Here is a 13,522-nt window from a genome sequence, read left to right on the forward strand (position 1 = left end):
AATATCTGATAGGCAGGATGTGTTTTCATTGTTACAAATGGAACATCATGAACGCATCGTGATTCATCACAAAAACACTATGTCATTATAGATTGTAAAAGATTTATTGCTAACGACATATCAATGACATTGTGTCGTGAAGCATGGTGTAGCATGGGTAACAGTTTTCATGCCAGGTACTCATAGGTGGGCATATCTGCATGTGGGCGGACCTGCCCGGAGGTGGATAGAGGAGCGGTGCCTCAGTTCCTAAGACCATTGGCAACAGGTGCTTTCCGCTGCTCTTAGGCAACCCCTGTGAAAGGGTCGTTGGACCCCCAAAGCGGTCGCGACCCACAGGTTGAGAACCGCTGCACTAAATGGATAGGCTATCCCTTAGCGGGCTTGAGGGCCATGGGAACCAGCCCCTGCCTTCTCCTCCCCTTGTCGGGGCTCTAAGTCACTCCAGCCAGGGCCGAGTCTCCGTCTTCTCTCTCTTGCGGCTCTTGACCTCTGCGTACACACTGCTGCTGGCCTCCTGTCCCTGCACGTGCTCCAGGTCCTTCCCACTGAAGCAGATGGTCGCATAATAGAGGTCTTCCTCCTCCCTGGGGGAGGGGGCCGCCGGAGCCGAGGGGGGCCCTTCTGGGGGACTAGTTTCTTTCAATCCAGTCAGGTGAGCCTGAGTGGAAGGAACGAGGGAAAGGATCAGAGACGGAGGAGTGGACACAGGATGCAAGGGAAAACAAAGAAACAAAACACCCATCTCGCTGCCACCGAGTGGACGCCACGTCATGGAGACCCTGTAGGACGGTGTAGAGTTGCCCGTGTGAGCTCATGAAGCTGTGACTCGGTGAGGCAGCGAGATGTCTCTTTCTCCCGCTGAGCGGCTGTTGGTTTCCAACTCCCAACGGTGAGGTTAGCATCCCGCCCTCAATGTGCGAGACTTCCTTCCCTCGCGCTTCCTTCAAATATTCCACCCTTAGCGAGCACCTCCGTTGGTGGAATTCTCACCCTCCCCGCGCTGGAGACCCTGGTTCCATTCCTGCTCCCAGCACCTCATGTGCGGCCACCATCCAGCTGTCAGAGGATACAGGCCTGTTGCTAAGACGCCACACCGGTTTGGGGAGCAATTCCAGAGGAAGGAAGGAAGGAAGGAAGGAAGGAAGGAAGGAAGGAAGGAAGGAAGGAAGGAAGGCCGACCTGGTGACCTGCTTCTGAAAATCAGGCCGACCCACGGGTTGTAATGGTCTGATTCACAATGGAGTGGGGCGGGGCAGGGGGAGTTGCGCATGGGCCACTGTGAGCCAGGAGCCTAGGAAACTCTGTGGAGCCATCCTCCCACTCCCATGGGGTCCCCTGGGACAGAATCAACTCCAAGGCTACAAGTTTGGGTGGTGTGGCTTTGTCCTTTACATGAGGGGTGAAGGGTGGGGTGGAGGATGAGTTACAATGAAATTACCATTTCTGTCTATCTATCTATATCTATATCTATCTATCTATCTATCTATCTATCTATCTATCTATCTATACACATATATATAGACAGTGAGTTGGGTTTGGAAGCTTTCTTTAAACCAAACATATATATACATACATACATACATATATATATATATACACACACATATATATAGACAGTGAGTTGGGTTTGGAAGCTTTCTTTAAACCAAACATATATATACATACATACATACATATATATATATACACACACATATATATAGACAGTGAGTTGGGTTTGGAAGCTTTCTTTAAACCAAACAAGAAATGAAATCAAACTCACCGCCATCGAGTCAATTCCAACTCATAGCAGCCCTGTAGGACAGGGTAGAACTGCCTCTGTGGGTTGCTGGGGGGATAGTTTTGGCTTTACTCTTTGAAGCACAAATGCCGCCTTGCATTTTTTTGTGGTGGTAGAAACCATGTGTTTTCAACAAGGCATTTGAATGAAATGAAAAAAGAAATTGAGGTAAATATGGATTCAACTCATACCCTGCCATCAAATCAATGCTGACTCATAGTGACCTTCTAAGACAGGGCCGGACTGCCCCTGTGAGTTTCTGAGACTGCAATTCTTAACGGGAGTAGAAACCCTCCCAGGGAGCAGCCGGTGGTTTTGAACTGCTGACCTTGTGGTGAGCAGCCCAGCTCATAACCACTACTCCACCAGTGGCTGTGGTACCATTAGTGGGACACATACGTCCCTAAGAGTCTCTTATGGTACTTGGGCAGGTGGGATTCAGGAAGTTATACACCATCCCTCAAAATAGCAGCACACACTGAAGGGGGAATAGCAGCTTCCCAGTCAAACTCGGAGGTGGAAAAGGTAGGTGGGCACACAGATCACCCAAAATGAAAGGTAGGTGGGCACACAGATCACCCAAAAATGAATCTTTAGAGATCCTCTCTTGGCAATACTTTGAGGGAGGGATTCACTCAGCCTCCATGGCTCCAAACAGTCTGGATTCCATCATCATCGATTGCTTGGCCTTGATCATGATGGAACAAAATATAGTGCATTCAGACGAGCCCTGGTGAGGAGGCTGTCCTACGTCTCTAAAGAGTTACCGCCTCGGAACCCCATGGAGGCAGGTCCACCCTGTCCCATAGAGTCACTATGAGTCCGAATGGACTCGGTGGCAGTGGAGGAGTGATGTACTCCTTGGGCTGCTAACCTTAAAGTCAGCCGTTCAAAACCACCAGCTGCTCCGTGGGAGAAAGACGAGGCTTTCAATTCCCGCAAAGATTGACAGGCCTCAGAAACCCACCGGGGCCGCCCTACCTTGTCCTACAGGGTCGCGCTGTGAGTCGGAACGGGCCTCGATGGCAGAGAGCTTGTCTGCTTTGAGTCACCGCCTGAAGAGATGAGTTGTCTCGATCACTGAGATGTCTGGCAGCCCCTGAACATTTCCACCCGAGGCAAACGCCTCACTTGCCTTTCTGGGGTGGTGCTTTCCCCCCAAAGACACAGGACTTCAGGCTGAGGAGCCTGAGGTTCACTCTCTAGCTTGAGAGTCAGCAAAGCTCGGTCCGTGAGTCAAAGCTCCTGCTGCCCCCCACCCCTGCCTTTTCTTTATGGAGATAACTGTTGATGGAGACACAACCGTACTCACGTTCTCTCTTGTCTACGACCCCTTCCTTGCTATGTTGCCACGGCAACCAGATCTACTCTCTGGCCCTTTACCAGGAAACGTGGCCCCGTCCCTGATCTAGATAAATGCAAACGCATACGGGCAATGCAGAGGAACTAGTGAGATACAGGGTGAGTTCTGGGTTTTGTTTGTCTGTTTTTGGCAACCCTCCCGTGTCAGTTAGCAAGAGGCCTGAGAGGCAGAGATGTGAGGGAGCCAAGGAAGACCGTGAAGCTCAGTCTCCAGAGGGTCAAGGAGGTAGAGGGGAGGTGGGTGTTAATGGTTCCCAGGAGGGAAAATGGACATGAAATAAATGGACCCAAAGATGAAGTGCTTGGTTGCCAACCAAGAGGTCGGTGGTTCTCATCCACCCAGTGGCTTCCCTGGAGAAGGACGTGGCCATTGGCTCCCAGGGAGATGATCATCTAGAAAACCCTGAGGGTCCGTTGTACTCTGTCAGCATTGACCCAATGGGCCCGACACCAAAAACCCAAGAGAAGAAAACGGAGCTCTGGTGGCTCATGGGCTAAGTGCTTTGGCTCTCTCGCCAAGAGGCTGGCGGTTCAAACCCATCTCGCAGCTCCAGAGGAGAGACACCGCACCATCTGCTCCCATCAAGATGACAGCCCTGGAAACCCGGTGGGAGCAGCTCGACTCTGTCATATGGTGTCGTCATGGGCTGGGATAGACTGGAGGGCGCCCAACCACAGCAGAGAGAAGAAAAGAGGCTCAGCTCTTCAGCCTGGGAGACTGCCTGTCATCGGGAGATGGGAAATGCAGCAAGAGAGGTCGGCTTGAAGGCCTGGGAGATGAGGGGCCTGACCTTGGCTTGCAGCGGGGAGCTTGCAGGGGTGTACACAGGGGAGGCCGGATGGCAGTGAAGCCGTTCACATCACTCACCTGAGATACTGACCCCGGCACTGCTTCTGCATATTCCGGGCCTGTGTCCTCCGTGCCCACAGCCCGTCTCGCCGCTCTCTTCCTGAGGGACCTCACTCTGGGCAAAGTCACAGGGGAGCATGTCAGTCCGGCCAGATCAGAGGCAGTGGCCAGACAGACCTTCATCTAGCATCTGCTAAGGAGCCGAAGCCTTGGTAGAAGTGGGAGTTAAGTGGTCCACTCCCAGAGACCCCCGTGTTGAGAACGCAGGCACCCTGCCTCCTGCGCTAGGAGCCCAACCAGAGGTGGTGCATGTGGAAACCTCGAGCGTGTTCCAGCCACCCCCCACCCCCCAATTCTGCATGTGTTTAGAGCTCTTGCCACATCTAGGTTCCTTCCACTGTGGGTTCAGGATTAAATACCCAACCTTCACTTCCCACGTAAGACTCTCTCTCTCTCTCTCTCTCAACCCCCCCATCCTCCCACCCCCGAGACCAATGCTCACATGAGGAAGATGAAGAAGAAGGAGAACGAGATCATGGCTGTGACACTGGCTCCACCGATCGCACCTAGCGCCACTCTGTTGATGGAAAGCGCGCCCTCTGCAGACAGATTGGTAGCTGGTGAGTCACCTCCCAGACTCAGTCTGTGCTTCCTGACTCCCTGTAGGTCCCTAGGCCACTGAGTGGGTTCGACCCACCAACCTCTCGTTTGGCAGCCAAGCACTTAACCTTTGAGTCCATGCAAAATTGGACTTGGGTTGCATAGGGATGAACTGGTGACCTTCTCTAGACCACAGAGAACACAAGGGACACAAGGGCTGGAACTAAGGTAAGGTGAGTGTGACTTGCAACATGGGGCTGCATCCTGTCTTGGATGTGTTGTCAGGAGGAACCAGTCCCTGGAGAAGGACCTATGCTGGGTAAAGTAGAAGGGCGGTGAAAAAGAGGGAGGCGCTGGACAAGATGGACGGAACCAGTGGCTGCAGCCACGGGAGGATGGTGCAGGACTGGGCTGCGTTTCCTTCTGCCGTCGCTGTGAGTTGTAATTGGCTTGATGACACTTGAAAGCAATGATCTTGCCCAGAAGCAGGTTGTCAGGTCTTTCTCCCGTGGAACAGCTGGGTGGGTGGGCTCAAACCGCCAACCTTGTCACTCGCAGCTGAGTGCTTAACCATTAGGCTGTCATTGCTCCGAAAGCAAAACTAGGTTGTTGCCGTTAGATGCCGTACACTTGACTCCAACTTAGAGTGAACCCCTGCAGCACGGAATGAAGCACAAAGTAACCGAGACAGAGGGGGCAGTGGGCAGACAGACCAGGCTTCGTCAGAGCATCCGGGCTGACTTTGGACCATTCATCCAAGACAGATTGGTTCATCTGTCTGGCAACTCATAGTGTATTCAATATTCCTCACCATAATTCAAAAGCAGTGATCCCTCTTCCGTCTTGATGATTCACTGTCCTGTCACAATTACAGCCTAGACAACTCTATGGGGCAGCTTTACTCTGTCACGTAGCCTATGAGTCAGAATCTGCTGCAACAACACCAACACCAACACCTCTTGTTCATCGTGGAATGAATCTATTTTGTACTTACTCTGATTTTGTTTAAAAAAAAGAGAGAGAGAGAGAGAGAATTATTTTATTGTATATTGTCTCCTGATTGCTGAGTGATTTTTCGCTCCTCGTATTTTTATTTATTTATTTTTGGCTGGGTTCACCTTCTCTTTCTGTGGTAGTTAGATAATTTTGTGGCAACGAGACGCTCCTGGTGAGGGGAGGAGTCAGACCTGTCTATGGGGCCACGGCCTGATGCTATGTCCTTAGGGGTGTGGCCTTCTATGAGGAGGATCCTGGGGACTTCCTCCCTTCTCTTCCACTTTGCCTTCTTGCCTGCTGGGACTCTGCTGGAGCCCTTCCAGGTTTCCATCGACCTTGGATCCATTCAACTCTGCACCCACCGGCCTGTGCTCTTCCTCTTGCATCATTGCATGTGGCTGTGTGTATCTGAAGAGGGACTTATGGAATAGTATTGGACTTATAGATTTGAGTTGGACTGGGCTGGGGCGCTTTATGCTATACAATTACTTCTTGATATAAAACTCTTTCTTACAAATAGATAAGTGTCACTGGATTTGTTTCTCTAGTCAACTGGGCCTTACACATTCTCAATTCTTCAACAGAAGGGCTTTCTCTCTTCTAACATGCCCACCCTTCTCCCACAAGATCCACTTCCTTTCCCAGGCTTTCACTTTCCTAACCTCAGACCCTTGACCTGCAAACAACAACAAGAAATAAAAGGTGCAGTAAAGCTTTGGACTCCAGGGTAACCCCAACCTTTCCATTGAAGCTCAGGGAGCTACTGGGTGCTTGTGAGGCTATTTCACGTAGAGGCTCTCCCTCATCTACAAGTACAAAGAGTGATGCCAGACGCTCCTATACTCACGATGCAGGGCGAGGCTCAGGAAAACATGCTCGGTTCCCAAATGGTTCTGAGCTTGGCAGGCAAATTCTCCTTCGTTATGGGCATGTACTCGAGGTATCACCAGGACCCCAGCTTCCGAAGGCTGGGAGGGGCACAGGGTGAGGCCGCTCCAGACCCAGCTCAGCCTGCAGGGTGGGTTGCTGCTGGCAACACAGACCAGACGCAGGTACTGGCCTTCATGGACCTGCAGTGTTGAGCCGTTTTCTATGGTGTTGGATTCTAGAAAGAGAGAGAGGGGGTCAGAGAGAAAAGAAAACCAATTGAAAGAGGAAGTGTACAGAAAGCAGATGAGGAGAACAGGGACAGGGTACACAGATGAGGACAGAGAGGAAACGCTGCAAGAGAGACCCAGGGAAGAAGCTGAAAAGCCAAGCGAATGTGATACCTTATCCAAGCTGCGTTGTGGCCGTTTGGTCAACGGTTGGTCTAGAGCCGGGGTCGTCAAACTTTAGAGACAGAGCAACCAATCTATCCCTCATAGCAATGTAAAGATTATCCAAGAGAAGAAATATCTTTTGATTGGGGAGAAGCATATTTTCACCCCTGACTGGTGATCAGCCTCAATGGAGAACCATTGGGTCATTTCCTGCTCCCTCTCATGGATGCCCGGTGGGTTCTGGCTCATGGTGACTCCATGTGTGTAGCATGTGTAGCTCCAGAAGGTTCAGGACTATGATTGTCTGGAAGCAGATAAACAGGCTTTTCTTCAAAACACACCTCTGGCTGGGTTTGAACCACCAACCTTTCCGTTAGTAGCCCCGTGCTTAGCCCAGCAGCCAACCCAATGAATCCAATTTGGCTGTATCTCTCAACATCAGCGAGAGCATGCAATCCACCCCCTTGGCTTGGAGGTGTTTGCTTTGGGCTTTAGGCGTCCGTATATGTCACTAGACGTCGATGAAAAATACATGAGTCTTTCTTGCATTCATGTGGTGGTGGCAGTGGTTAGTAGAAACCCATCATGCCATCATTTCCCATCAATAAAAGATAGAGTCAAAGCCCATGTGAAATATTAAATCCAGGGTGCAGTATATCACTGATGAACCACATAACTATGCTCTAATTCTTTAATATTCGCCCCCCTCACTATTATGATTTTTATGTATTTTACCTCATTAATCATGTTAGGTTAGTGTATGTCCATTTGTATATTTAGGATGGTGCAGAACATGAAAGCCAAGATAGACAGTCCTTCAAAAACAGTAATGAGAGTAACAATTCCCTGAGGTTATGGGAAGAGACGAGGGGCAGGGATGAGGAAAGGGGACGGATAGGGAGCTGATAGCATAACCCCACTCGATGGGATGGGATCAAACAACAGAATTGTGTGTGAATGGATACATTGAATGTGTAAGATATGGGGGGGAAAGTTACTGGTAGGGTAGGGTGGCATGGGAGGGGATAAGAGGGAGCTGATATCAAGGAGTTCAAGAAGAAAGAAAATGTTTTGAAACCAATTGTGGTAGAAATTGAACAATACTGCCTGAGATGATGGAACTATGGAATGTTGTGCTATCTGTAAGAGCTCCCAATTAAATGATTGATTTTTTTTTTTATCCACGTGCGGAGTGGGAAATGATGAGTGATGTGAATGAGGACAGTCTTTAGCACTGAGGTTAAATGATCTCTTAGACACATTGTTTGGAAGACTCAGGACATGGAGCAATGTGTGTGAAACACAGGTCCCTTCTGGGGAGGAGAGCTGGCACCTGGGACAGACTGTGCTGTGCCTTTCTGATTTCAGCCACAAGTACTGATGACTTCTCCAAAAGTATCAGCGAAAAGAAAAAGATTAGGCTAGAGGGAGTCACCGGTGATTTCCTGACAGGGGACCCAGAAGGCTTGTTCTGTTGTTTGGAGAGGCATAAGGGGATCTCTCCAGGAGGGATGCTCCCACAGCCCCAAGGAAGACAGGTGGTTCCTACCTGTGCCATTTCCTCGGAAGACAAGTACGGTGACATTGCGTGGAGAGTCTAGGACAGAAAGACTACATCAGGGGGAGAGGAGGTGGATGTTGACCCTTCATCCCTAGGAGCTAGACACCTTGGGGTAATGGATGGAGGAAAACATCCCTGGCCCACCCTCAGTCCAGTCCATGATGACAACGACAACAACAACAACAACAAACTCACTGCCACTGAGTCGATTCTGACTCCTTGTGACCTTAGAGGACAGGGTAGAAAGAACCCCTGTGAGCTTCTGAGACCAGGTCTCTTTATGGGAGTAGAAAGCTGCATCTTTCTCCCAAGGAGTGGCCGGTGGTTTCGAATGGCTGACCTTGTGGTTTGCGACCACACACATAACTATTATGTCACCAGGGCTTCCTCCAGGACCTGATACCGGAGACCAAATCCTGACCCCTCCCCTCCCTGTGGGCTCTGGGAATCCTTCCCCAGAGGCCCAGGGACTCCCATTCAAGACTCACAGGACACGTTGAGCCGAACAGCCTTTTCCTTGGTCACACCTGTGCCGGGGAAGGTCACTTGACAGATGAGCTCGGTGCCTTGGTCCTGGAGCTGTGGGGTGAGGGTGAGCACTGAGGACAGGAGGCTGCTGGGTCTTCCGGGGAGAATGGAGACCCTTTTCCAGGAGAGGCTGGGCGGAGTTCCTCCTTCACAAGGCCACGGCACAGCACAGGTCAGATTGTAGGTCTGGCCAAGCTTCAGGGTCTCCGGAATGTGGATGTTAAGCATGTGAATCAAGTCTAGTGGGAGATCGGAGATGCGGGATCAAGAGGGAGGGATTCCAAGATGTGTCCTTGGGTGAAGCCTCAGGCTCCCACACAGCCCCTACACAAAGCCCCACATACTTTATTCAAAACTCCTCCTCGTAGGAGGATCATGGGTCCCATCCCAGCTGTCCCCTGAGCCCCATGATCCAGTGGCCTCCCCGGGAACCCATGCCTTACCTGTCACCTGCACAGAGAGCGTGAACCTTTCATAGCTATAGTTCGTTTCTCCTCTCTCCAACCGAAAAAAGTAAGTCCTCTCTTTGCCCATCTTGGCACCTGTGATGCTCAGGGAACAGTTGCCCTTCCGGGGGTCTCCAAGGAGTTGGAATACAGCTTGGGTTTTATCCTGTACTGGCCTTCTTGGGTGATTCGTGGCCACTAGAATCTTCTCGGTGCTGGACTTTTTCCAGAACCAGAATCCATAAGCTATATCTGAGTCAATCCATTTTTCCTTGCTGGAGGAAAAACTGCAGGGCACGTAGACGCACAGACCCCTCTCTACACACACTCGGGACTTCACAGTCAGTGACCAAGAGTCTGGATGGCCCTCAGCCCCCTCCATACTCCAGAGCAGGGACGGCAGCAGCAGCAACAACAGCATGCCTCGGCTGGAGACAGACGTTCCGTCTTGGGAAAGCCTGAGTCTCGGTGTTAGTCTTATGAGAAAACCAAGATGGAAAGATTGAGCAGAAGCCCTAACAGGAAGGTAGTGGTGAGGAAAGACTGTTGGCTGGTGACCCTCCTCTGAGCAGGAACCTCAGACTCAGACCTCGGCCGAGCCGGTGAACACTTGACACCCAATCATTACTTCCCCATGTTCTCTCACGAGACCCTAGACTGGTGGGGCAAGAGGTGCACCGAGTTCACAGCCAATGCAGATGCAGGCTACCAACTCTAGTCTCCCTGTTGATGATTGGGTATCAAAGTCAATAAGATATCAGGTCCCCTTTGACCTGACCACCCTCAGTCACAAGCTCCAAGGTTGTCGCCCTCCATCTAGAGTGGGGACCAACAGGAGATTGGAGTCCGAAGGCAGGGACATGAGAGGCAGAGCAACTAGGGAGCCTGGGGAGACAGCCTCCACACCCTCTCTCCCCGCCTCCTGCCTCATGGCTGGGTCCCCTTCTCTGGCTAATGAGATTCGCACAACACAGCTGGACTTTGCTTTCAGGGAGAGGTCATGTATCTTCTGGGCATCTGTAACTCCTCATGGCAGAACCTGTGAAAGGAACCCGCAGGCCTGGGCTGGGGCGGGGGCAGAGGCACCCCCACCAGTCAGAGGTTTTATTCTCAGGAGAAAGAAGCAGAGGGGACAGCGTCTGGACTCTCGGACAGTGGCGGAGGGGAATCGTGTTCCTACTCACCAAGGAGCTGGAGGAGAGAGAGCCCCGAGTCTAAGAAGTCCTTCACCTGAAGCTGAGATGAGCCCTCCAGGGACTTGGGAGGGAAGAAAGTGGGAAAGGGAAAAGGCAGGTCTCCCTTCCTCTCGGCCGGCCATCTCGGGGCCAGAAGCGATCCCAGCCAGCAGGGGTGACTGCTGCTGTCTCATTGGCCATGTGACTCATTGTTCCTGAACACGACATGGCTGCACAGCTTCCAGGGATCTGATTGGGTGGGTTCTGCAGCTCCCGGGAGTCCAGCTGCTCAAGATAGCATACGTAGTGAGATGGCCCATCCAGAGATGGGTGGGATTCAGTGGAAGCAAAAAGGTGCATCCGAATCTGGAGAAGATGATTTTTAATTCTGTGGTGGGAGCTCTCACAGTTAAGCACGTTGTGGCTCCTAACTAAAAGTCAGGTGGATCTCAGCTACACACAGAAGACGTGGAGGAAAGGCCTGCTGATAAGACGAACCTGATGCTATCGAGTTGATTCTAACTCATGGAAATGCTACACGGGAGAGTCCATTACTCAATGGGGGTTCCAAGACTTTAAGTGTTTAAGGGAGTTGAGGTAGTTAGTTTATTGTGCCAACCTGGCTGATAAACACATGTGGGGTTAGTTGAAGGACAGAGGGATAAATGGCTCAGTGAGCCTTGCCTTTCTAGTTCTCTCGTGTTTTCTGATGGTCACACCAGGGTGCAGCTGCCTTAGCAGTTCCCTGCTGCAGTTGGCAAGGCTGACTTCCTGCAAGACATCCCCGAGGAGAAGTCACATGGACCTACCCCGATGCAGCCCTGGGTGCTGGAGCAGCCGTGTGGAGACCCCTGCCAGCACTGAGATGCTTACACGCTCACAGATTCGGCTATCCTCCTGTGTTTGGCAGGCATCACTGCGTCTGTTTTGTGAGATGGAGGAGGATTTTGTGGATTGGTGTTGGACATATGGGTTAATGTTGGACTTGTGGGCTTGGGGAGCACTGGGTTGGGATATTTTCTTGATGTGCATTTAACCTTTATATAAAACTCTCTCTTATACATGAGTTTCTGTGATTTGTTTCTCTAAAGTACCAAGACTAACACATTATGGTACCTTGGGAGTGGGGTACTGGAGAAACAAATCCTAAGCTGGAGAGTAGATGTTTGTTTGACCTCTCCCTCATGGTACTTCTTCTTCGTTGTCTAGCCAGAGATCAGATAAAGCCACACTATTTACTCGGTACTTTCTGGGAAACATATGGGAAGTATGAAAATAGAAAGTTTCTAAGCCCACTTGTTTCAGCCATTAAAATATTATCTTTAGATGGGTTTAGGCCATGCCTGTAAAGAAAGCTTTGAAAATATATGCCCCACCCAGTGCTTTGGAGTACTCAGGAACCAGTAGTCTGTGTCAGAAGCTGGAAAAAATCTGGAACCATGAAGAAAACTCCTCTCTGGGACTGAATGTTAAAGGGAGCCTGTGAGCAGGCTAAAATGCTTGCTAGGTGACCACCTGGATATACTTGTTGAGGGGAAGTGGAAATGCAGCAATAAAGAGACGGGTTGAGTTTGGCTACTGACATCTGTGGACTTGGTTTACAGGAAAAGAAGGAGAAGAGAGCGGGTTGACTGGTCTAAGGTTCATGACCTAGCCTGAGGGGGCTAGGCTTGTTGAGTGTTGGTGAGAGCACATGGTCTAAAGGCAAGGCGACCAGTGGGCACCCTGTGGAGGCTGAGTGAGACGGCCCACATTGAGTTGACCAGAACCCAACCAGATGAAGATTTTTGAGCCTGTGAACTGGTGCATATTGTTGCTGACTTCATGGATGGCCTGTCTGGATTTGACTTTGTTTATGGATGCAGACTTCACAAGGTTCCAACTGGAATGAAGACTCTCCATGTTGAAAAATATGATTGTCTGTGGGGAACAGAAGGGTCTCTGTCATGCTGTCCCCCCCCCCCCCACCAAATGTATGCCAGAGTTAGCTGCTTGAGAATGACCGTACACTTGGAGGTCATCAAGAATGGATTGGGAGTCATTCTCACTGAGAGGTATCAGCTGTCTAGATCAAGCAGACACCACTGTTTATCCCACAACAAAGAGGGCCCATTCCTTTCTGTTATTGTTCCCTTGAAGGAGTGCCTGAAGGCAAGCCTGGGATCATTCTAGGATGACAAAGCTTATTGAGTCCAGGATCCACCCATCTTGCCACACATGCCCCCCTATTCCCTCCCTTTACTATTACGCATTCACCCCTAGGTCATCCCCCTCCTATTGCTTGTATTGCCTATGTTGCTATCCCTCCCTATGATGTAGGTTATTGTCTGCTATCAGGGGGCTTGCATGCCTCCCAGGATAATAATTCTCTGCTTTATTGTATGAGACACCAGAGTGAGCAAACCTGCCCTAGGATGAATTGTACTGCCCCTTTCTGTGACGTGTGATTCTGTAATCATATCCCCCTAAAGTGATATAATGTGTGATTAGCAATAAAGGAGAGGCTCCCTGGTTCTCGGGAGGGTGGCTGAGGAAGGCTAGAGGCCGCTGCTTCTGCTCTGGTGGTTGGGTTCCCTCTACGAGGACCATCAAGTGGGGCTGAGGTGAGCAATGCTACCATGAATTGCATCTGACTCCGTTCATTCCAACCTGTCCTCTAGCTCTCATGCTCTCTATGACTTTAATATAATATTTATATAGCTCAACCGTACAATTGTGCTTACTGAAACCATGGGTAGTAGTAGTAGTGGGGGCTGGCCCCTGGCTCCCCCCTACATTTGACTTAATACTACAATTGTCTTCTCAGAGAACTGGGTTGATGTAAGTGGGCAGTATATCAATTGGATACTCAAAATTGGGGGTATAAAGGCATGAAGTTATTGGCTTACAAACTTTCATAGGTGGGGGAACATATTCACAGGATTGTAGGATTAAAGTGTAGGTGTTACTTAATTTCAAT

The 13,522-nt window shown here is 50.4% G+C and overlaps 1 protein-coding gene across 1 annotated transcript; it reads right to left on the reverse strand.

Moving 5' to 3' along the window:
- Positions 1-439: 439 nt before the first annotated feature.
- On the reverse strand, positions 440-9,809 carry LOC101642173 (sialic acid-binding Ig-like lectin 8). The gene is made up of 7 exons (XM_013006697.1): positions 9,386-9,809; positions 8,903-9,181; positions 8,403-8,450; positions 6,439-6,696; positions 4,498-4,594; positions 3,937-4,110; positions 440-587 (listed from the first exon to the last, which is right to left on the reverse strand). Exons 1-7 carry the CDS (start codon positions 9,807-9,809, stop codon positions 440-442), a joined length of 1,428 nt encoding a protein of 475 aa, XP_012862151.1.
- Positions 9,810-13,522: the final 3,713 nt, after the last annotated feature.

The sequence above is a fragment of the Echinops telfairi genome, unplaced genomic scaffold, assembly GCF_000313985.2.
Source record: "Echinops telfairi isolate 266 unplaced genomic scaffold, ASM31398v2 ScPeMD7_655;HRSCAF=1070, whole genome shotgun sequence".
Taxonomy (NCBI): domain Eukaryota; kingdom Metazoa; phylum Chordata; class Mammalia; order Afrosoricida; family Tenrecidae; genus Echinops; species Echinops telfairi.